This window comes from Strix aluco, chromosome Z (genome assembly GCF_031877795.1).
Source record: "Strix aluco isolate bStrAlu1 chromosome Z, bStrAlu1.hap1, whole genome shotgun sequence".
Classification (NCBI taxonomy): domain Eukaryota; kingdom Metazoa; phylum Chordata; class Aves; order Strigiformes; family Strigidae; genus Strix; species Strix aluco.
This window is the reverse complement of record NC_133971.1, coordinates 53,528,886-53,552,157: the sequence shown is the minus strand read 5'-3', so window position 1 is coordinate 53,552,157 and position 23,272 is coordinate 53,528,886. Positions and strand designations below refer to the sequence as shown.

At 40.7% G+C, this 23,272-nt stretch overlaps 1 protein-coding gene across 11 annotated transcripts in view; it reads right to left on the bottom strand.

The window, feature by feature from the left end:
• Positions 1-17,280, bottom strand: part of PJA2 (praja ring finger ubiquitin ligase 2) — a 35,115-nt gene extending 17,835 nt beyond the window's left edge. For 3 of the 11 annotated variants that reach the window (XR_012621620.1, XM_074812395.1, XM_074812405.1), the window contains exons 1-4: positions 16,412-17,280; positions 9,034-9,121; positions 3,275-3,362; positions 1,326-1,526 (exon numbers count right to left, since the gene is read on the bottom strand). Coding sequence is in view for 10 of the 11 variants with exons in the window: in XM_074812395.1 (XP_074668496.1) it covers positions 1,326-1,524 (199 nt within the window). In the remaining variant the exon portion in view is untranslated. Of the gene's footprint in view, positions 1-1,325; positions 1,527-3,274; positions 4,215-9,033; positions 9,122-9,420; positions 9,513-16,411 lie in introns of those variants that run through there. The other 8 variants (XM_074812399.1, XM_074812401.1, XM_074812398.1 and 5 more) reach the window with 8 other exon arrangements.
• Positions 17,281-23,272: the final 5,992 nt, after the last annotated feature.

Here is a 23,272-nt window from a genome sequence, read left to right as displayed (position 1 = left end):
ATGATTAAAAAAAAATCATCTAAATAGCTAACCCATGTTAACATGTAGGTAGGTGAATTCATGGCACTGAACTCTTATGAGAGCTGTGTCTCTCAGCACCAGAAGTCTGACTTGCAGAAAGCAATACTGTAACATTACATTTTATCTAATTAAAATCTTGAAGCTCCTTCACAAAATCACTAACAGCTGAGGTTAGCAGGCAGGGCTCTCTGGAGATCATCCAGTTCATCCATCTTGGGTGCACCCTCCAGGCTAAACAACCCCAGTTCCCTCAGTCACTCCTCATAAGACCTGTGCTCCAGACCCTGCTCCAGCTTCGTTGTCCTTCTTTGGACACACTCCAGTACCTCAATGTCTGTCTTGTCATGAGGGGTCCAAAATACTGAACACAGTAATCGAGGTGTGGCCTCACCAGTGCAGAGTACAGGGGGACAATCACATCCCTGTCCCTGCTGGCCACACTATTTCTAACACAAGCCAGGATGCCGCTGGCTTTCTTGGCCACCTGGACACACTGCTGGCTCATGTTCAGATGTATGTCAACCAATACCCCCAGGTCCTTTTCCACCCAGCAGCTTTCCCGGCACTCTTCCCCAGTCCTGTAGCTTTGCACAGGGCTGCTGTGACCCAGGTGCAGACCTGACACTTTGAAAGATTTGAGGCTATGTCAAACTTTTTTTAGCAGAGAACCTCGTACACTCAGGAGATGGGACTATGTTTCTAATTCAACAAGCTGTTTTGTATTTCTCCATGAAATTATTAGTCAGATGCTAAAGTCACAAAAGACATTTTGGGAAATACTAACATTCAATATTCATTAACCAAGAAAGGGAAGTGATCTGACTGGTATAAACCAATAAAAAAAGAGAATCTTGAAAAATGTTTTACAGGCTTTAACTAATTCCCACTATAACTACACTACGGCTGACAGAAATGGAACCACCTGGTCCATGATACGTCAAATATTTCATAGCCTGGTTCCAAACAGAAGGTTAGAATAGGTATTCTCTTCCAAATGTGATTTGTAATTTGATTTGACAACAAAATAATTTGCATTATACAATGTTATGGTTATCTAGTTGGTTAAAATGCATTAACTCATTCAGGAATGCCCTTCTTCAGAAAAAATTAAACAGCCTAAGATAGACTAGACTTTATTTTGCCTTCATGCTAAGTTTCATTCTATAAAGCCATATGAACTGTACTTTACACATGTTATTTATTTGGCTACTCTTTTCCCTTCACATTTCTCTGTGCTTTCTTCCTCCACCCCCAAGCATCCCTGTTTGCAGTTAAATGGCACATACACAAAGATATGAACGTACATAAAGAATTCTCTCTCTGAACATCCTCCAATTCTAACTGTTCACAATCTTCATTGTGTTGATGTTCACCTCTGTCTTGGTTATTCAAAGATGGTCTAAACCCAACATAGGCATGTCTTCTTCCATATCTTCTACCTGTAATAGTCTGATATTCTCCCGCTGGTCTGGGCCAGGCAGGTTTGCCAGCTTCTTGACCCATTGCTACAAGAGATTATGGAGTAAAGAAAAAGACAGAGAGACTTGTTAGACAACAATATGTCTTTATAATTCCTCTCTTCTCCAATACTTTGATATAATTTTTTTAGTATGGAATTTTCCATTTCTCTAAAGTCTTGAGCTTCACTAACAATACAGTTATTAAGAATCTGAAGTGCTCTGGGCACATATGTTATGAAAGCATGTAACAGCTTTCATCTACACTAAATAATATCAACAAACACTGATCTTGCCCCCATCTTAACATGTTTGTGGTAAATAACAGAGACTTTATAAAAAAAATTAAAAATCAAGTCCAGATGTCACGTGACTTTTTGGGTTTTTTAATGTGATACACTTCTGCATATAGCTCTGACACAACACTTATGTCAGCCTGCAAAAAACATTTGCAAGCACTAGAGTGGAAAGCCTTCAGGTAATGCAGCACAATTCAGCCAGCCCTAGCTAGCTTATCCCTGTGACAGGAAAAGTACAGTTAATCAAAATCACACCTTCTAAAACAAAAGTCCCAAGTCCCAGGGAGAAGGTTTTTTTCTTTACACTTGGTAGTATGTTCAGGCATGGCCATACAAGGCAATTGCCCATATATGGCCCTATTATTACAGCAGTATCCATACTAACGGATCTTAATGCTTTAACCAGGAAAACAGGGGCTAAGTAGTACAAAGAAACTTGAAAAACAGTGGATTTTAACAGAGAAAAACAGAGATTTTAATATAGAGAAAAACAGATTTTAACACAGTAGTAGTATCAGCTATTAATAATTTAACAGAAGGGTTCATGTCCAAAGGCTGTTGACTGTACAAGTGCAGTTAGAAGTTCAGTATTTCAGATGTTCAGTGGCTTTTTCATGTGCCTCTAAGTCACTTTTAATCTTTACTAGTTACAGAATTAACAAAGTAGCTTTCCTGATCTTGAAACTCAAACTGAAAAGGAGATGTTAAACTCCCAGAAGATAAAGTTTGCAACCATTAACACAGAGTTTTCTGAACTTCAGAAAAATAAGAAAGCTTTTTTTTTTTTTTTCTGGCTGTAAACCTGATCTCATCACTACCCATAAAAAAAGACTATCTATATGCAAAGACACCATTTATTAACAGTTATTTTATGCAGCTTCAAGTAGAATAGCCATTAGTAAGGCTGGTAGTTGCAGTATGTGGACTGCCTAAAAGATACAACTGCACACATGTACCAACTATAAAAGAGTTCCGAGCAGGTTTTTTTTCTTTGTTTTTTAAACTAGCATCACTGTTGGAGCTGTCATTTTGCTATGACTGACATACAGGGAACTAAGTCTGTTGCTGCGTAACTAACACAAATCATGAAAAATAAAATGCAAGGAAAAAAACGGAATATTTTTCTTGGGGCTGCACTTTCAAATCACATGATCCCTTCAAAGCTTTAATAAAGAAGCAAACAGAAGAAAGCAACAGCTTCTAGTAGGAGCTAGTCTTAAAGAAGTTCAGACACATAACATTCTACAAGAATTTGGTCTACAACTGTCAGCATGGCAACTCTGACAACATTTCTTAGCAATCTGCATGTCTGTTAAAAAAATCAAGTGCACTTCTAGGTAAAACAAAGAAAGGCAGAATGAGTAGTATAATGATGGTGGAAGATTCAGGTGCTTAGAAAAGAATGCAAGTTCCAGGATAAGAAAAATAATCACTTTCTCTTTCAGCCTGACAGGGAAAAAAATAAGGTTATAGTAAATCAAACATGATTACACTCACCATAAAACACCTGTCAGAAGTCTAAAATATTACTGTTTCATTCCCAGGTGAATTGACAGCAACGGTGAAGATACTTGCCGTGCTTAAACTTAAGAGGCAAATATTTACAATTCAATTGCTTAAAATTGCAACATTTAAGAAAACAAAACATGAGGAGTCTTTTATCTAGTGCCATCAGTTTCACTTCTTGTTATCTTTAGCCAGTTATAAAATACCATTTGCTACAAAAAGATTGTGCTATGCCTTACCACATTATATCTATGGCTCTAAAATGTCCCTTACAACACGTAATCCTCACCATGTCTTCTTTCCACTCTTCTTCCCACACATGAAATTTCTCCAACCATAGCCCAGTTCCATGAACATTGCAGAAGTCCAAACATGGTCATCACTAGCTCCAATATGGTGATACTGCTTATTTCTACAAATCTGGTATACAACTCTTTTGAATCTTTGCAGAAAAAAACAGCATCTATCGGAGGCTTTTTTCTCATTTATCTATGAAGCTTTATGTAGTTTGATTACATATAATCTTCCTTGAAAATATTTTCTCGTATTTGTCCAAACCCACCCATCCCACATTAAACAATAGAAGCTAAGATGGTCAATTTGTTCTTAACTATGCTACTCCTGCAATCCTTAGAAAGGTGAAAACTCTCTACCATCTTTGACAAAAAAGTCTCTGCAACCAATGCAAGAAAAAGGGGACAGACAATTAATTTTCTTAATTGGTCAGTCAGTTAATATCCTTATGTCAACCAGCAATTTGTTTTTATTCAAGCAAGCTCTGACATTTCTTAAATTCTTAAATTATAAGATGGCTGGTTAGCAGATTGCCAAAGGGAGCTGACAATAAGCAGCCACATCCAAATTTGCAGAGCAGAAACCAACAGTTAGATTAGTAAATCAGCACAGCAACAGGGAAATCTGCCCTCAAACTTGATAATACAAGCACTTGAAACAAAAAAAGGTAAAAATACAACATAACTGTTTAATTCTTGATCTTAGTTTGTTCTCTAAAACGTCAGTATTGTTCAAAAACAGATGTCCACACAAGAGAGTCAAACTTGTGAATGCAAATGTTTTATTTTTTTAAAATTGATGTTCACAGCATGTAAAATCTTTAAAGCTAGGTGTAATGCACTACATGTTTTGTTCCAAATAATTCTCTCACATATAGCATATCTCATCTTGTATTCAACTGTTCTTAAAAGATACATCCTACAGTTACTATTCTGCCCTGGGAAAGATTTATTGGATCAATATAGTGAAAGCTTTCACTGTTTACTGAAAGTTTGGATGTCACATTTGGTCTACTGGAGAAGTTAACTTCTACCTAGATACAAAAATATCTCAAAATGAGATGAGCCACCATGCATTTATCTGCCTACATGCCTGAAATGGGGCAGTATTTAGGCATCTGAATCCAGAGACCAATTTACAAGAAATCCTTCAGGCAATCAAGTTCCTGAGACACATAATATCTTCTCTCAGGTCCTTCTTCTAGGCTAACCCAACCTTAAAAGCAGGTATTGTTCTATCTCTTTTCAGAAACTCAGTTTAGCAGTCCTGTTCAAAACACACCCAACACCTGCTGACAAAACAGTTCTGCAAAACTGACCAGTCTTAGAGATGCCACACATCAGTGACTAAATAACCAAGGTAGGGTAAACAGGCTAGTTATTCTCAGGCTAAAGATGTTTGTACACACACCTCCATCCTTTTGAAAGGGTACTTAGAGTCACCTGAATTCCTCAAAGGATCATTAGCGGCTGTCATAAAGCAGAAAAACATTTTAGATTAACAGAGCTGGATTCAAAAAAACAGGAGAGAATGTCTCCTAAAACGCACACTGCATAAACAGGGCGGCCCAGCCTTTCCCAGGCACTGCCTTAAGCACCGACACAGAGCTGCATGCTGCTTCTTTACTTCTACAAATACTGCACTAAGGACTCCACTCCCTAGAGCCAGCAAACTACAGGATGTAACATAGAAAGCCTCTGAATCTGGACCCAACCCATCTGACTTGCATAACCAATGTATCCTCTACCACAAAAACCAGTTTTTCCATAAGTAACACAACGTTCAAGGCTAACTGTAGTTGCATGCATACCTAGCACTGTAACTTGAGCATTCAGAAATGATCCATCCCCTTGACCACAATCCTACATATAAATATCAAACCATTCTAATTTACAGAGCCAAATTTAGGACTACTGGATTTTCCTGCTCTATTGCATGCCAAGCCCTCTGACAGGATCCCAGTCCTCGTCCACTGACACCCAGACACCTCCCTTTACTCTACTCTCCATTACCTTTTGTTCTCCCCTGTCCTTTCAACTTCCTCACATCCTGCACACTAGAAACAAGAGAAGCAGGTTTTTGTGATCAAAGAGTGCATGACCTAGATCTACACTACTCCAACAAATGACCACCACCCATGCAGACATAAGACACCAATTGCAGCATACACTTAACTCCTGAACGTGGCAATGTCTACTGCCACAGAGGCAGGCAGGGTGGTTGTATTCATGACTCCTAGAACTGCTGTTACCCACCTGGCCAGCACCACTTTGTTGGAGCAGAGTCTAGTCCACAGAAGCAACGGTAAAAAAATTACAAAAATTAAAGAAATCACAGTTTATCTAAAGCAGTTCTGAACATCTGAACAAAATCTTGCCTTCCTTCCAAGAGCTGAAATACCGAAAACCTTCCCTTACATACCTAGCAATTTTTGAAGTTAAGGAGAAGGCAATTGAGTTTCGTAACCTCCACTGAAAAAAATACTATAACCTTAGAAACTTCACAAGGACATTTTCAATTAAGTTTTCCATCAAATTTACCTGGATCTTGTTTTCACCCTATAATGTCCAATTTTATTTTGTTAGAATCATTCATTCACACATAGTCACCTCCTAGGTCTATTACATACCTCACAGGGGGAAAACAAAATTAAGTTTGGGGCATGGAGAGAAGGGGGGAAGTCAGGGAGCAGGGTAAATCAGGGAGGGGGGGAGCAGTCCTAAGTGTTTTTCATCCTGAAGAGGGGAAGAGGCCAGGGGGTGTCATAATTTTCTGCTGCAGAAGGTATTTCACTAGCTTCTTTTTTTTCTTTTTTTTTTTAAGACATGTAAAGTTAGCTTCAAACACCTCTCTAAGAACTGTCTTTTTAAATCTTTCAGTAAGTCCTAACTTTTTCTGCTCTTCCTCAGATTTTTCCCAGCATTCCAAAAAAAACTTGTATGCATATTCTGGTCTCAATCTCACCAACACCTGACAGAGAAGGAAAAACAAATCTGCTTTATCATACTCAGCTGCTCTTTTTTCTTCTACATCTATTAATTACAGAAACCATTCCCTTCTACAAGGCAAGAACAAGATTTCACATTCAAGGCTTGAAAAGAGAATGCATGTAATAACAACACAATTACTGTTTTCTAGGTTACTGTCTTAAAAAAAATAAAATCTGCATTTACTCACACAAGTATATGAATGCATTTGGCTGTCAAATGGGTGAAATTTAAAACCAACTCACATTTTTGACACCCTTTCCCTTACCTGACTAATTCTGAATCATTATGAAAGCATATTCCTGATCAACTCAGAAAAAAAGTTGCAGGTTAAAATATTCACATTTTCTTTTAATCTGTATTAGCCAATGTTCTTTATCTGTAACCAATATTCTACATCTCTTTTTTTCCTGCAGGTATTGAAAGCTTCCAAGAGCAGATGAATTTAAAAAAAAAATTGAATTAGAATGAAGAATTTTCAGTTTTCTAAGCACCACTGCTCAGGATGGTGGAGAGGTTACTCCATTTCAGTCCACAGAAGAAAGGCCAAAAAGGAAGAGGGATATTTCAATAATTTAAAACATCATATTACTGTCACAATTTCCCACTCTCGCCACTATGAGCAGATTAACACTGAAATTCTTTCAATGTTTAGTTATGCTCACAAGCTTCAAACTATATACACTCGCACATTACCACTCAAAACAATGAATATTCAGTTAGAACTTACCTTCACTGTCTGGGATTTATCTAAACCTCAGAAAGCCAAATGTCATTGTCTAGGCTGGGTAGGCAGCTAAGCACCACACAGCTGCTCACTCACACCCCCACCCAGTGGAATAGGGAAGAGAGTCAGAGGGTAAAAGTGAGAAAACTCATAGGCTGTGATGAAGAGGGTTTAATAATTTTTTTAAAAAGGAAAAAAGAATAAAGAGGAGAAGAAACAAAAGCAAGGAAAAAGTGATGCAAACCCCCCCTAATTGCTCACCAGCAACACAATGATGCCACGACAGTTCTAAAGTAACAGCAGTCTGGCCAGCCTCCTTTCCCCCTACCAGTTTTATTGCTGAGCATGATGCCATAAGGTATGGCAAGTCCCTTTGGTCAGTTGGTGTCAGCTGTCCCAGCTGTGTCCCCTCCCAACTTCTCATGCACCCCCAGCCTACTCACTGGTGGAGTGGTGTAAGAAGCAGAAAAGGCCTTGAGTCTGTGTAAGCACTGCTCAGCAAGAACTAAAACATCCCTGAGTTATCAGCACTTTTTTCAGCAAAAAATCCAAAACAGAGCTCCATACAAGCTCCCATGAAGAAATTTAACTCTATCCCAGCCAAAACCAGTACACTGTATTATAAGCAAAAATTAAAAGTATTTCTATAGAATTATATTTATTAATCCAAAAGTTCCTTCTTCAAAGTCTTTGTTTTAGCAGTGACTTTAGGCTGCTTACTAGGGTATTTGAGAACACAGTAGTGATTAGTTCCATAAGCAGTATCAGCTCAGCTACATGTACACTGAAAAATGGAATATGCTTCAGGGATTTGTTTTTCAGGCATTATTACTGTCTTTTCATCAACTTTCCAGGTCATTTTGCACTCTCCTTTGAGCTACAGATTTCACTAAGTCAGTGTTTTTACTTAGTAGAGTTCCTTCTCTTTGCCTAAGGCTGAAAGTAGCCTGTAGTCCAAGTTCAGTAAGTTCAAAGGCTGGTCTACCAATGAATTCATTTACATGAAAATAAAACTTTTTTTTTTACCTCTCAGATTATAGAAACTGATTACTTGGTTAATGACTGGAACAGCAGCTGGCTGCACCTTCAAACAGACTGACCAGTTTAGGTCTCTGGAATCTCAAGAGTGCAAAGCATCCTTTAACCAAACATGAATCAGGTGTTTTTTCCACTGTGGGCCTAACGTTGGGAATACACCATAGGCAATTAAAGATCTCTGAACACCTTTGAGAATAAAGGAAATGTTTACTGTCACTTTGCTCACTTTAATGACAAAAAAGATTCTGCATTTAACACTATTTACAAAGCTAATGAAAATATTAATCACAGCAAATTTATATTTGTGAACTTCAAAAATACTGCAGGGCTCTTCACACTTAGTTCTTAAGTCACTCCAAACTAAACTCGTAACTTAAAAGCATGCATGCATACTTGGTGTCAACATGTTTATACTAACACTACCAGCCTGACGGTATCAATTTTGATATAACCAGAATCAATGCCAGCAACAGTAAAGCAGCGATACAAGGCAGTCTTATGACACTAAGCATATACAGTAGCAAAATTAGGTACTGACACTTTTAAGACCGTTCACTCATTCTCTGCTTTGAACTGCCCTGGCCCACAAATTCCCGACTCGCTCTCTGCACATGCCCTGCAGCCGTATCCTTGGAGTAAGGCTATTCGCACAAACTTTCAGCTCCAGCAGCAGAAATAAGAGATCTGCACCAGGCTGGACTCACTGCAGCGGCAGGACTGGAAACCACAGCGGCAGCGCACAGTCAGTTATCTGGTAACAGGCGAAGAGAGGAAGGTTATGCATTCCCGGCCCTGAAACGAAGGGGAGGGATTTAGCTCCAGAGTACCCTTCCACTCCAGTTTTTATCACGGGCCAAACTCTCAGTCTTCAAATAGACCTCTTCTCCCAGATATTTAGTAGCATGTTAACGTAGGAAGCTTGGTGATGTTGTATGATGCATATTATTTGTGCTTAAAATGTAAATGGTCAGTAATCAACAAGTTAGAGGACAGAAACTCTAAAATGTAGCTTCAGGAAAAAAACTTTCTATTTCAACAGAAGAGGTATGAACACAAATTTGAAGCAGGCTTTATCACTTTTTCTTCCTCACCTTACTGAAGAACACAATCTGTCTTTGCTCAAATCCATACAAATGCTTCAGTGTTAGACTACATGAACATAAGAGACAGCCCTTGGAATTGCCTGAAAAGATATAAAACCAAAACACTACTAGCACCCGCCTCCACACACACATTTTAAAATGAATGACCCCCAAAATCAAGGTTATTGCAAAATATTCTGATACTGATCTTATTTCCTTCCCAAATACCAAAAGACAGGGGACACCATCAAGCTGATAGCAGCTTCCTTCCACTTCAATACTAAACAATTTCTGTTTTGCATTTCCCTGAAAGTTTGCAGTTTTGTATGCATTTTATGCCATAAATGCAAAACTGAGGTTCTGAAATATTAGAATCCATTAAGGCATACAAATATAAATAGTTCAATTACTGCATTTATCAAAGCATTAGTCAACATGCAGGCTAAAATAAGCAAGTTGATTAATATTTTGGACATTGTCTGCATACCCTAATCTCAATTAATGATCTCCTATAATCAGCATATACAATTCACAACTCTACCCAAATGAAAAATTTTGCCAGACTTTAAAGGGAACAGGTGCTGGCACTACACAAACAATAAAGTATATGAAAGAAAGTCTAAATGGTTGCTCTGAAGGAAATACATTAGATGTATTCACAAAGCAATTAGTATTTAGTAAAGCATGAAGAAAAATAGAGACACAAAATTGCTTCAAGTCCAGAACTACTTTTACAGGTGAAGCCCAGTCACCATCTCCCATGCAGAGGTGCCTGAATGGGTTGCTACAAACCACCGTCTTGATATAGTTCCTTTCCATGTCCAGACACCCTCCTTAAAGATCCTGCACAGTTCCTATTTCTTCATCCAGGCTCTTCCAACCAACACGGGTTCACAGAATCCCTCTACACAGGTGTCTGCCATCTGCTCACTTCAGCCAAGGAGACAGGGTTAGGCTGGCTTGCTCTGATGCTGCTTTAGCTGTGGTTACAACAGTTGGCTATCACACTGTAAGCTGGACTGTGTGAATTTACTCAGCTTTACCAATTCTCTTTCTTCGAGGGTCTAATTCTGTCTTTGTTTTTTTAAAGCTCTGCAGATAGTTGCATTAGCACAGCTGAGGCTGTAGAGCTGAGCCAGACTCAAGCAGCTGGAGGCAGGAATTGCTACATAAACTCTGCTGCCAAAGCCTCTGTATCCCTGAGCCACGACCTGCTCTACACTGGGCACTGATCTGTAACCATTCCGGCACCAATTTTTCACTGTCCTCTGATGATCTAGCTGCTCCAACATTATACTCAACTTCTGCATTATTTTCAGTTTATTTGCACTGACTTGCTCTGATTTTAGCCCAGCTCTCCTTACTTTATTACACAAAACTGTAAATAGTTTAATGCATCACTTTATTCTTCCTTGTCTTTGACTCAATCCCAACTTTGGTAGCGATGCCTGCTAGCTGATGCCTGCAAGCAGTTGGTGCTAACTGCTGTAAGGGGCCTCAGACAAGAACGCGCCCAAGGACATAATTTTTGCAAGTGTGATGGGTACATCCTGGGCAGGGCAGAGAAACCAGGAGACACCTGTGGCAGTCAAAGATAAGAAAGCTGGGAAACTTTACAGACAGAGCAATGAGCCAAGACGAGACCTTATATGAAAAAGGACTCAAGAGTTCATGGAAAATGACACTGAGGTGTCTCAGTGTCAACAACCACTAGGGACCACCACAGACCACCGAAAAACCTCCACGGAAGCCCCTCAGAGACCCTTCCCCAAATTTTAGTACACTTGCGCAATGTATTAACATATGTGTTAGATCCTCTGGAAATAGGTGTGTACTTCTCGGAAATTACATGAATATTCATTTCTTTTATTGTATATAAGTGTGCCCTTGTCTTTTGGCATGCACGTTAGGTGGAATGATCCCCCATGAATCCAGTGCTCCAATAAAGAATGCCTGCCTTCTAAAACTTCAGACTAAGTCTTAGGGGGTTTTGAGACCGAATTTACGGTAACAGTAGGACATGTAAATCTGTCCTACCAACTGCCAGCTCTGGCTTACCACAATAATTGCTTTTTCAGTTTCTGTCCTGACATTTGGCTTCAGCAGAAATTTCACATTAAATCTCAAGAGGGGAGATTAAGTAACTGAAGATAAGGACAGTGTACGTGTCATGTACTAACCAATTAAGTCCCATCCTCCCTTCAAAAGTTAGCCTTACAACTTTAAGAATTAAACGCCTAACTTTGTCAGTAGCCCCTGTAGCAACATGCTGTGTTAATACAGAACACTATTACAGGCTGATAATCATCAGCTTCATATCTCCCTCCTTCCCACGACAACTTTTTGTAATCTAAATATGTGCACTAAACTAAGGGCATGGAAGTAGTAGTTTTTACCTACTGCTTTTCAGAAGATATCCAGAAATTCAATCCTTATTTTTAGTAAGGTATACTGGTAGTCTGTCTCCTCTCCCACTCAAATTACTCATCCACTAAAAAGCCAAAAAGCACCAAAACCCCCATATCTGTCCTTTTTCCTTTGCCTATGACTTTCACATTTTGCACTTCTGTTTCAGTTCCAATTATAAACTTTCTAGAGAAGGAAGCCTCTCTAGAGCTGAAAGACAGCAAATAGAAGCCAGTACTAAACAAAATGCCAAAACTTTTCTATAGTTTAAACAGACATGGTTCACTTTTGTCAGAGCAGATGACCTCAGCATACTTTAAGAAGTTAGAAGTCACTTCCTTTCTCCCTGACAAACACAGCAAATAAGAGATTGACAAGAGAATCCCAAGGTGGAAGTTCAAGTACTTGAAACTCTTACATGATGGAGAGATAACAGTTCAGCCAACTATCAGCCCCAAAGACTTTTTTTTTTGCATTGTTGTCTTTCATCTTACATAACCGCCTTTATTAAAGCAAAATTAACCCAAAATGTGTAATGAATCTTCGTCCACTACCAAAAGTATTTTCTTTTCCTGAAGAACAGCAAAAACTCACTGGTTTTCCTTTCATAAAGGGAACTCTGTATCTTGGATACAAGGGTAACAAGTCTTTGATCCAACTGACAGGAGAGCTCGTCTGAAGTCAGTTGTGACTTCAAGACTTAAATTTTAGAAACAGAATGTGAAGTGATTCTAATATACCTGTGAAAAAAAGTGTGATCATTCTCATGAAGAGAAGTACAGGACATTATTGTCATGTAGAAATCAACAACTCAGCAAATTACCAACGGGGGACTAATTGGCAATATGCAGCTAAGCAGAAGGGCAGTGGAAGATTATAGAGGACCACAGTTACACATAAGTCAGTACTTCCCTCTGTTTTGGCAAACAGCAACATACAGAGCTGTATTAGAGTGAAGGCTACAAAACATGAAAAGTAACCTTTCTATCCTGATTGATGCTGTTAAAATCAGATCTAGTACTCTGCGTATAGTTTTAAGTACCATACTTCAAAAAAGATCACTCTTAAATGGCAGCAAGGAAGATTTCCCTGAAACTTGGAAACAACACATGGAAACGACGTAAGGGAAATGTTTCTACCAGTAGGAATATCATATCACTTAAACAGATTGACTGGAGAGGCTGAAGAATATCAATCAGCAATGCAACCCAGAGAAAGGGATTCAAACAAACATCTAGTGAAGAATCACTGTGAAGAAGGGTTGGGAGAGAGGAAAAGCGTGACAGGATGACTGAGGTCTCTACCAGCCCCACCATCATTTCCCTAAACTTGCCCTCCAGAATTTCAGATATTTATTCTGTTCCCAGGGCTGGAATCACAAACATAGGGCGGAGGGGAGAATCTGTGTGTTTTTTTCCCCAAACCCCTGGTGTGTAGACTAAGATAGAACTTACAATGCAACTCCCAATCACTATTTGCTTGCTTTCACCTAACTTGTAGATAAATCATCACAATTTCTCTACCGACGAACTTCCCTATTACTTTTACACATTTTTTCAATTTTAAAAATTTCTAAAAGGTTACACAATTGATATGTTGTATGAAACTGCACCAGTTTTATTGGCTGTGGTACAAATGCTTTATTTTTTTGGTCATCTCCTTTCAAAAACAACCACTTTTCTCTTAAAGCACCTTATTACAATCTTGGAAACTCATTACAGATCCATTACCTAGGACCCAATTTTTAGGCTTCAGAAAATACTGTTGCAGATTTTTTAAGCTGTCACCAAGGTACAGATACCTTGTTCTCCAAACATGTGATGAAGACACACATTTAAGATATAAAGTCAGCTCCAGAGCCATTAAAAGAGAAGGTGGGTTTTGCTATTGTTTTAAAATAATTTGTGTTATGGAAGGGTCTCTTGACTGTTTCAGAAATATCACCTTTGACACTAAACTGACAGAGTAAGACATTTTGGTATAACTGATTACTGCTTCTCTGCCAAGCAATCATCCACAAACCACCCTCAGGGTAAGAACCATTTCTCTGTATTTTACTTTTCTGTAGTATCAACTAGTTGCATCATTTCATACTTGAATCAATTATCACCTTGGATTTTCTTTTCCCTGCTTAGCACCTAGCAGAGAGATATTGGTGATGTCACAGCAACACATAAAAACCACAGGGTATTTAGCATCTGAACAACTGCAGACTTTTCAGGTCATGTTTTAATAATTATAAGCACATATGAAAGGACACACACATATGTGCCAGCTGGGATTCTCTCTGCTTCCATAGACACATATTTAGTTACCAGAAATGCTGTATGAGGGTCTAGTATCAAAACATCACACTTGAAATTGATCAACTTTAAAAAGCTGTTCTAAAACTGTTCAGAATAATTAACACCATTGGCAGCAGAATTTCTAACTACTTTCTTCCACTGTGACACATGAACATTTAGCAATTTACATGGCCATCCATTCCGTCAGCATTGCAGAGTATTCCCCTCATTACTATAAGCTTGTTAATAATTACCTCCATTTCCCATATAAATAAGTTATAGCCCTGCTTGACAAATACCACAAAAACAGCCAGCCAGGTGTGGCCTATAAGAGTACCAACGTTCTTAAAAGATCTACTATATTTTACACTTTGACAAGTCAAATAGGTTCACCTATAGTAAACATGTAGTGCATTACTCCAAGCACTTCAGGGTATTCCTGTGATAAACAGCATGAAGTATGTTTTGTTCAAGTTCAGGCTATCAAAACCACAGAAGCTCAAGTTCCAAACACTGATTGAAAGCACCATCCTAAACTCAGGTTAGTGGGTCTTTTAAGGATATTCAAAAAATCACTTCTCTGTTCACAGATGCTCTGAACAGAATACCGAAGTTAGCTAGCATTCCACTTCCCCAGTGGTTTGGGTTTACCTGTATTTAGCCTACATTCAAAGCTGTTTATGTAACTCAAACATTGTATCAAAGTATTAACTGAAGCTTTGAAATACATTTGCCAGCTGAAAAGAAAACAAAGTAGACCTTTAGGACCTGTCCAAATAACACTACTAAACATATAGATAAAAGACTGCTGAAGAGTCATTATACTGCAGTGGACTATCAGGCTTACAGCCCTATCCATAAAAATGCAGGGGGATCATTAACATATCAGTGAATAAATGAATTAGAACAAATTTGCTCTCCATACTTTGTTCAAAATATTATTCAGAAATACTAAGATAAATGTTCATTGAACTGTGAACTTTATGCTCGCAACTTCAATTACATCCACAACTCCAATTACCTCAGATGCCAAACAGTACTTACACTGCAAACTACCAGCCAGTGACTGTCCACCTTACAAATGTATTGTCCTCAGTACAACAGGATTCTGGCCTCTGCTACTGTAGAACACAGTAATACTTTTTGTTCTATTCAAGCCTTCTGAGAGACCAAGAATCAAAACAAACACAACACAACAAGTACTATGGACCACAGGGAGATTACTACATAAAAATGGTAGCAATTGCAGCTTAACTTTTTGCTACAAATTCCCATAACAGTATTTGCTGAATTAATCCAATACATCGTACCAGTATTTTTCATTTGCTATGCTGAACTGCTTTCACAGGAGTAAACATCTTCACAGGAGCTGATAGCTTAACAAGATGGTAATTCATAAATGCCTTTTTTTGATGAGGCTTTGATTTGTCAAGAACTTTTGCACACTACCGACACTGCATTGCAATTCACTGAGTTGGCAAAGGAAATAAAGAAATAGACGTATTTCACAGAAGTTTCCTGAGCCTGCATTTTAATGCAACTTCAAAATAATGATTTTTCTGAACAACTTTTTCCATTTCCTTTCTTTAATGGGTGAGAAAGAGCAGGAAATAAATTCTGTGCAAGTCTGACTCAGCTATAAACGTATTACATATATTTGCTTATACAAATTTAAATATGCATACTTCTAAATGAAATTTACATCTATAAAGTATGTATTCTTCACGATTTGTGCATTAACAGAGAACAGTAACAGTCTTGACAGCACTCTTTATTGCTACAGGACATGATTTATTTTTTCTAAATACAGTGTAACACAACTTTAATCAAAAATCATTCCCCTAAATCACTTGTGTACACAGACAAGTGCAAATCAAGAACCACACTGAAAGAATGAAGTGTCTGAACATGTCAAGAGTACAGAAAAAGGACCTAAAAAACAGTCTCTAAGCTTCTAAACACATCCTATAAAGTACTCAGCATGACAGTTATAATATCAACTTTTTATATCTTTGTGCATCATGCAGATTCATGTTATGTAACTTCATAAAGTGTTAATTCACCAGCAGTATCCAGTCAAGCATATCTGCAGCGCACAGTATTGTGAGAGAACTCAATTCCACCCCAGCCAGCTCTGCTGAAGACAAGCAGTTCAAGTGAACCTACTAAAGGTGCAACACCAAAGCACACACAGGAAACACGCTCAAGGAGGCTCTCATGCAGGTGTAAAACCCATCCTGCACAGTGTAACTACAGGTTAACGCATTTTTGTTCGTGTGTAAGGAAATGCACACTTTTAGCTGATGCACCTGAACAAATCTCTGGAGTCCGGGCCCAAGACACATGTCTTCTGTCCCTCAACGTGGGGGTGGTGCTGGCTCAGACCATCTCTCCTCCAGCAAACAGGTAGTGTGAGTGCTTCATAACAAAGTGCAATCAATGTCAAGTGCTTACTGTAGGAGTGAGCCTGCTCGCACCGGTTTTCATTTTGTTCGAGGTAGCGCAGTGAGAACCCAACCCGCCCAGCTGGCGCGGCTGCTCTTAAAGGCTTGCTGCGCAGAACGGAGAGCCCACACCCGTCACCGCCGACGGCTATCCGGCCTCAGCACCAGGCTCCCCCTTCCGCCCCGGAATACCGAGTCACCGTCACATTGTTGTGGAGAAAAAAAAAAAAAAAAAAAAAAAAAAAACCAAAAAAAACCCAAAAAGGAACCCAAAACCAAAAAACTTTGAGCTGAAGGCCTGCCTGTGTCAGCTGTGTAGCTTCGCACCCCGCCAGCTTCCCCGCGCCCACCAACGGCCTCGGCCCTCACGCACAGGCCCCGGTGCCCTCTCGTACTCTCCCTCGGCACACTGGCTACGGCCTGCGCCCTCGGCCACGGCACCAACGGGGCCACCCATGCACCAGGCCGGGCCCCAAGCCTCTCCCTTCGGGAGGCCGCCGCTCCACGGCCGAAGCGACGGTCCCGGGGGCTGAAGACAGCCGCGGCGCGGCCCTGTCTGGCTCTACCACGGCCCTCCCTCCCCAGCCGGAGGCCGCACGCAGATCCCCGGGCTTGAGCCGAGGCTGGCCCGAACCCAACCGGCAGTCGCTAGGCCGGCCCCCGCGGGGGCCCGCACTCACCCCTCCCGAGCCCGGCTCGCCCGCCTCCCCGCAGCCGCCGCCTGCCTGCCCGCGTCCGCCACTACAACCAATACAGGGCCAGGGTGAGGAAGCAGCGACCAATCCCGGCCGGGGGGGCGGGAACGGAGGCAGCGAGCTCGCCCCTGCCGCCCATTGCGAAGGGGGGCGGGCTCCGGGGCGGGGCCTCGGTGGGGAGAGGGACCGGGTGCCCGGTCTGGCTCGGCCCGTCCTGGAGGGCGCTGCCGCTCCTTCCCCAGGACCTCCCCCCTCTCCTGAGTGCCGTGCGGCCCGGCTGCCGCCCGGGGAGGTGCCGGGTGGGCCCCCGGTGGTGGGGGGTGGACGGGGGCGGTGTAGCTACAACCGCCGGAGGCCAGCGGCACATCGCGGCCGTACCGACTGAGGTGAGCAGGGGCGCCGTGGCGGCCAGAGTGCCACATAATCCCCAGCCACCACAGAGCTGCTCACCTGGTGTGGTGTTCCTTTTTCGGATTTCGTCTTTCTGGCCTTTATTTGTGGTCTGTTACTGAATAAATTAGGTAGCCTTTCAGTCAGTCGTTTAATCGTGCAGACTGAGTTCATCTCTGGAACGGTCTCTTTTATCTGAATTTAGAAGGAGATTTTACTATTCAGAGGCAGGTAGAAAGCAATTTCACATTTTACTGTGGAGAAGTAGGAAAGGATGGCACACGGTAGGACGAAGATTTATGCACAACTTTGGGCGATACACTTTGTGCTAAAGAGGGAGATAAGCAAAAAGATACACTTTACAAAGGAAACAAAGCGGCAGAGCAAGGGAAAAGAAAAATAATGGCCTCGTGCAAGGACTGTGCTATGTTCTGTGCATACAGAAAGCAGGAGGAAAAGTGCACAGCAGTTGGGATGACAGAGGACAGACTATGTCATACAAAAATAAGGCCAGAGAAGACATGCTGCACATTGTCTACAACAATAAAGTTTCACCTGTTTTCAACTACTATTTTTGTAAAATTTCAGTATTGATTTTGATTAATATGACTAGTCATTCCTCGTGGAAATCTCTCATGATCAACTTTGTGTAGAATATTTCAACTAGCATACGCTTACATTGTGTGACACTCTTGTTGGCATAAGTATCCATACACTCTGTTACAATAACAATCAGTATCAGTTCTTGCAAAAAAAAAAAAAAAAAAAAAAAAAAGTAAGTACTAGATGATGGGATCCTAGACTGCTTCCATCTACAACTGAATTTTTTAAATTGTTCAGTATTACCATGCTGGATACCCAGGAATGAATAATTTATGAACACCAATTATCTACTTGTTGAAACAAGATTGAGAATAGACTTCATCCCCAAAGAAGAAAACGAGTTGGACTTAATGAAATGTGATTTTGTGCATGTGTCCTGTATTCCTGCTGCCTCTCAGCAACAAGAATCCCTGGTCATCCATTTTTCTTATAACTCCTCTCCTCCTCTCTTACATTATCAGTTCAGTTCCCACTCATTGGCCATTCTGCCCTTCCATGTTTCCTGTAATTATTTTTCATGTCCCTCTATTTTAAGCAAGACAAGCAACAGGGCATGCTGTGGCTGGTTACCAGCTTTCTATGTGCTAAGAGCTTAGCCAGTATATGCACGATGACTGCTAGTCAGAAAACCAGATAAATGGCTAGCCATAGCGTTCATGCTCAACGTAAGTGCTGACTGCTTTCTCCTGTACATAGCTGCTAATTTTTGCAGAACTTACAGAGATCTAAGTATGTTGAAGATGCTCATCTGACTAATAGGGATGAAGAAAAAGCAGAGGCATTCAGTGCTTTTTTGCCTAAGTCTTTAATAAAACTGACAGACTTTGGGTTGCCCAGTCCCCGGACTCAGAGGACCATGAGTGTGGGAACAGTGACTTTCCATTTGTGGACACTGAAACTCTAGTGGACCAGCTGTATCAGCTGAATGATCACAAGTCCATGGGGCCTGACGGGATTCATCTGAGGGTAATGAAGGACCTAGTGGATATTATGGCAGAACCCCCCTTCATCATCTACCTTGGGAGTCTGGGGAGGTCTGCACTGACTGGAAGGTAGACAGTGTTATTCCAATTTACAAAAAAAGGGTGTGAGGGAAGGCCCAAGGAACTACAGACCTGTTAGTTTAACTTCAGTTCCTGGAAAAATTATGGAGATCATCATATTGTGTAGTATTGAAAGACATTTAAAGAAAAATGCAATAATCGGGCACAGCTATCATGGGTTCACAAAGGGAAAGTCCTGCGTAACTAATTTGATATCCTTCTATGATAAGGTCACCCACCTAGAAGATGAAGGGGAGGCAGTGGATATACTTTTCTGGATTGTAGTAAGGCTTTTGATACCGTCCCTTACAGCATTCTTCTGGACAATTTGTCCAACTGTGGGATGAGCAGGTACATGGTGCGCTGGGTGAAGAACTGGCTGAAAGGCAGAACTCAACAGGTTGTAATAAATGGGGCTACATCTGGCTGGCAACTGGCCACCAGTGTTTTTCCTCAGGGCTCAATCATAGGCCAGGCCTGTTCAGTATATTTATCAATGACCTGGATGAAGGAGTTGAATGCACCATTAGCAAGTTTGTTGATGATACCAAACTGGGAGGTGCTGTTGACTCTCTCAAGGGACAAGAGACCTTGCAGAGGGATCTAGATAGACTGGAGTGTTGGAAAATCATCATTGGCATGGAATTTAACAAGAACAAATGCCAGACTCTGCAGCTTGGATGGAGTAATGCCAGGCACAAGTAAAAACTGGGAGAGGAGTGGCTGGAGAGCAGCTCTGCAGAAAGGGTCTGGGGGTGCTGGTTGACAGCAGGCTCAACATGAACCAGCCATGTGACCCAGCAGCCAAAAGGGCAAACCTCTGCATCCTGGGGTGCATCAAACACAGTGTAGCCAGCTGGTCAAAAGAGGTGATTACCCTCCTGTATTCAGCGTTGGTGCAGTCTCGCCTTCAGTAGTGTACGCAGTTCTGGGCCCCACAATTTAAGAAGGCTGTGAAGGTCCTTGAATGCATCCAGAGAAGGGCAACAAAGCTGGTGGAAGGGCTGGAAGCAATGACCTGTGAGGAGTGGCAAAGGACTCTGGGTTTGTCTAGTCTGGAGAAAAGGAGGCTGAGGGATGACCTCACTGCTCTCTACAGTTCCTGAGGGGGGGAAGTGAGGAGGGAGGTGCTGATCTCTTCTCTCTGAGATCCAGTGACAGGACATGCCAGGGGAGGTTCAGACTTTACATTAGGAACCATTTCTTTACTGAGAGAGTGGTCAAACACTGGAACAGCCTTCCTAAAGAAGGTGATCGATGCCCCACGCCTGTCAATGTTTAAGGGGCATTTGGACAATGCTCTTCATAACATGCTTTAAATTTGGTCAGCCCTGAAGAGGTGAGGCGTTTGGACTAGAAGATTGTTGTAGGTCCCTTCCAACTGAACTGCTCTGTTCTGTTCTGTTCTATTCTATTCTATTCTATTCTATTCTATTCTATTCTATTCTATTCTATTCTATTCTATTCTATTCCATTCCATTCCATTCCATTCCATTCCATTCCATTCCATTCCATTCCATTCCATTCTACTCCAGAGTTCCTTCTGTCAAATTTTTGTTAAAAACAGCTAATGGTTCAAAACCATTAGGAAGGGGTGCTGATAGGCGTATGTGCAGACTGATGGACAGACTAGCCAAACTCAGATACTCTGAGGCAATGATATGAGTTATTTAGAAAGATCAAGGTAGGCTAGTGCTTGTAGACTACCTCTACAACCAGTAGAGCTTAAATCCCTCAGCAGCAGAGAATAGTTAGAGGCAGGCAGAAAGCAATTTCCATTTTACTGTGGAGAGGTAGGAAAGGGTGGCACACGGTAGGACACAGATTTATGTAAAACTGCCAGTCAGAGAGGGACCTGGGGGTGTTGACTGACAACCGGCTAAACATGAGCCAGCAGTGTGCCCAGGTGGCCAAGAAGGCCAATGGCATCCTGGCTTGCATCAGAAAGAGCATGGCCAGCAGGGACAGGGAAGGGATCTTACCCCTGTGCTTGACACTGGTGAGGCCGCACCTCGATGACTGTGTTCAGTTTTGGGCCCCTCACTACAAAAAGGACATTGAATGACTCGAGCGTGTCCAGAAAAGGGCAACGAAGCTGGTGAAGGGTCTGGAGCACATGTCGTACGAGGAGCGGCTGAGGGAACTGGGGTTGTTTAGTCTGGAGAAGAGGAGGCTGAGGGGAGACCTCATCGCCCTCTCCAACTACCTGAAAGGAGGTTGCAGAGAGCTGGGGATGAGTCTCTTGAACCAAGTAACAAGTGATAGGACAAGAGGGAATGGTCTCAAGTTGTGCCAGGGAAGGTTTAGACTGGATATTAGGAAGCATTTCTTTGCAGAACGGGTTGTTAGGTGTTGGAATGGGCTGCCCAGGGGGGTGGTGGAGTCCGCATCCCTGGAGGTAAGAGTCGGGTCAACATAGCACTGAGGGATATGGTGTAGTTGGGAACTGTCAACGTTAGGTTAATGGTTGGACTGGATCATCTTCAAGGCCTTTTCCAACCTAGATGATTCTGTGATTCTGTGAATACAGCTCTTCAAGTTCATATTGAATGTATACTCTTAAGGAATCCACCCCACCTACCCACAAATTGGCACAAAAGGAAACAGGATAAATTAGGCACCAAAAGTTAAAATTAGCCTCTGTGAATGCTCTTATTGGTGCATCAACCCATCACTCTATGGAAATACAAAAAGTTTTGGCACAAAATATCAGTCTAAATAGAAGAATACTGCCACTGTGCAAACATCTTGAGTTTGTATCCTCAGCTGGGTAGCAAGAGTGAATTCTCCTTGTATACTTTCTTTGCTGGTTGATGATTATGCTCCAATAAAGATATAATCCAAAAAGTTCATGAAGTCTAACAGTTTATTTCTAATTAATTTTAAATGGTTGTATAAGGAACCTTCATATCTCTGATGTATTCATGATAACATTCATATTGTATTCAAAAGACTAAATAAACAATAAATAGAAAGATTTTTCATGTGAGCTGCATGAAAACATTTAGAATTTTGTAATGTTTTTAATCATCATAGTATTCAGACCAGGAGAAATTTTTCTCAGGTAACCAAACAATAGCTGCACATACTGATGTTGTGTCCCATAAAAACATACAGAATACCACCATATCAAGGAGTGCCACCTATTTTTCCAACTCTAGATTATTAGGTTTTATAACAAGAGAGGAATTTTTTCATGATCAAGTTCATGCTCCCTCATAGAGGAATTCCAAAAAAACTATAACAGAGTACTGAAAGGCAGACATGAAAAACAATACAATGATTCCTGCAACAAAATTTTGTTGTAAACCATAAACTGTCACACCTGTGTGTTTTCTTGGACACATACCATTTTCTGTCCAGAAATTTTGTCCAGTAGTTTTCAAGAATTCTTTTTTCCAGATGTTTGGTATTCCTACAATGTGTACGAATGGTAGCTTCATCTGGAGTTACTGTTGTATGTTAGGAATGTTGTACATTTGGTTATTTCTAGATATTTCTGAGCAAATGAGATATTATGTGTACTTCACAGCAAAGCAAGTATTTCTTGGAAGCATGAAAATTATTATATATATACTCTGCAGGTGATTTGTTGAAGTACAGTTACTCAGATGCATCCCCAAACCTCTGAAATTACAGCACAACAAACTGTAAAAACACCAATAACAACACAGAACTGCAAATTAAATCTCCTCTCCCAAAAATTCAGATTACTATAAATTCAGGAAAGCATGGTTTGTTCCACTTTAAAACACAGATAATGTTAATATAATCCTATTGTTCTAAAATTCACCTGCCACTCAATAACAAGAAAACATTCAGTTTATTAAAATGAAGACAGAAAACTTTAAATCAATTAAAATAATTTTGCTGACATTGTAAAATTAGCCAAGGGGTATTTCTGCAAGGCAGTATTACTTATAAGTAATATTCTTTGTAACTATCATTAAGAACGACTGATTAGGAGGATACAAGATATACTTTGCAGTTTATGT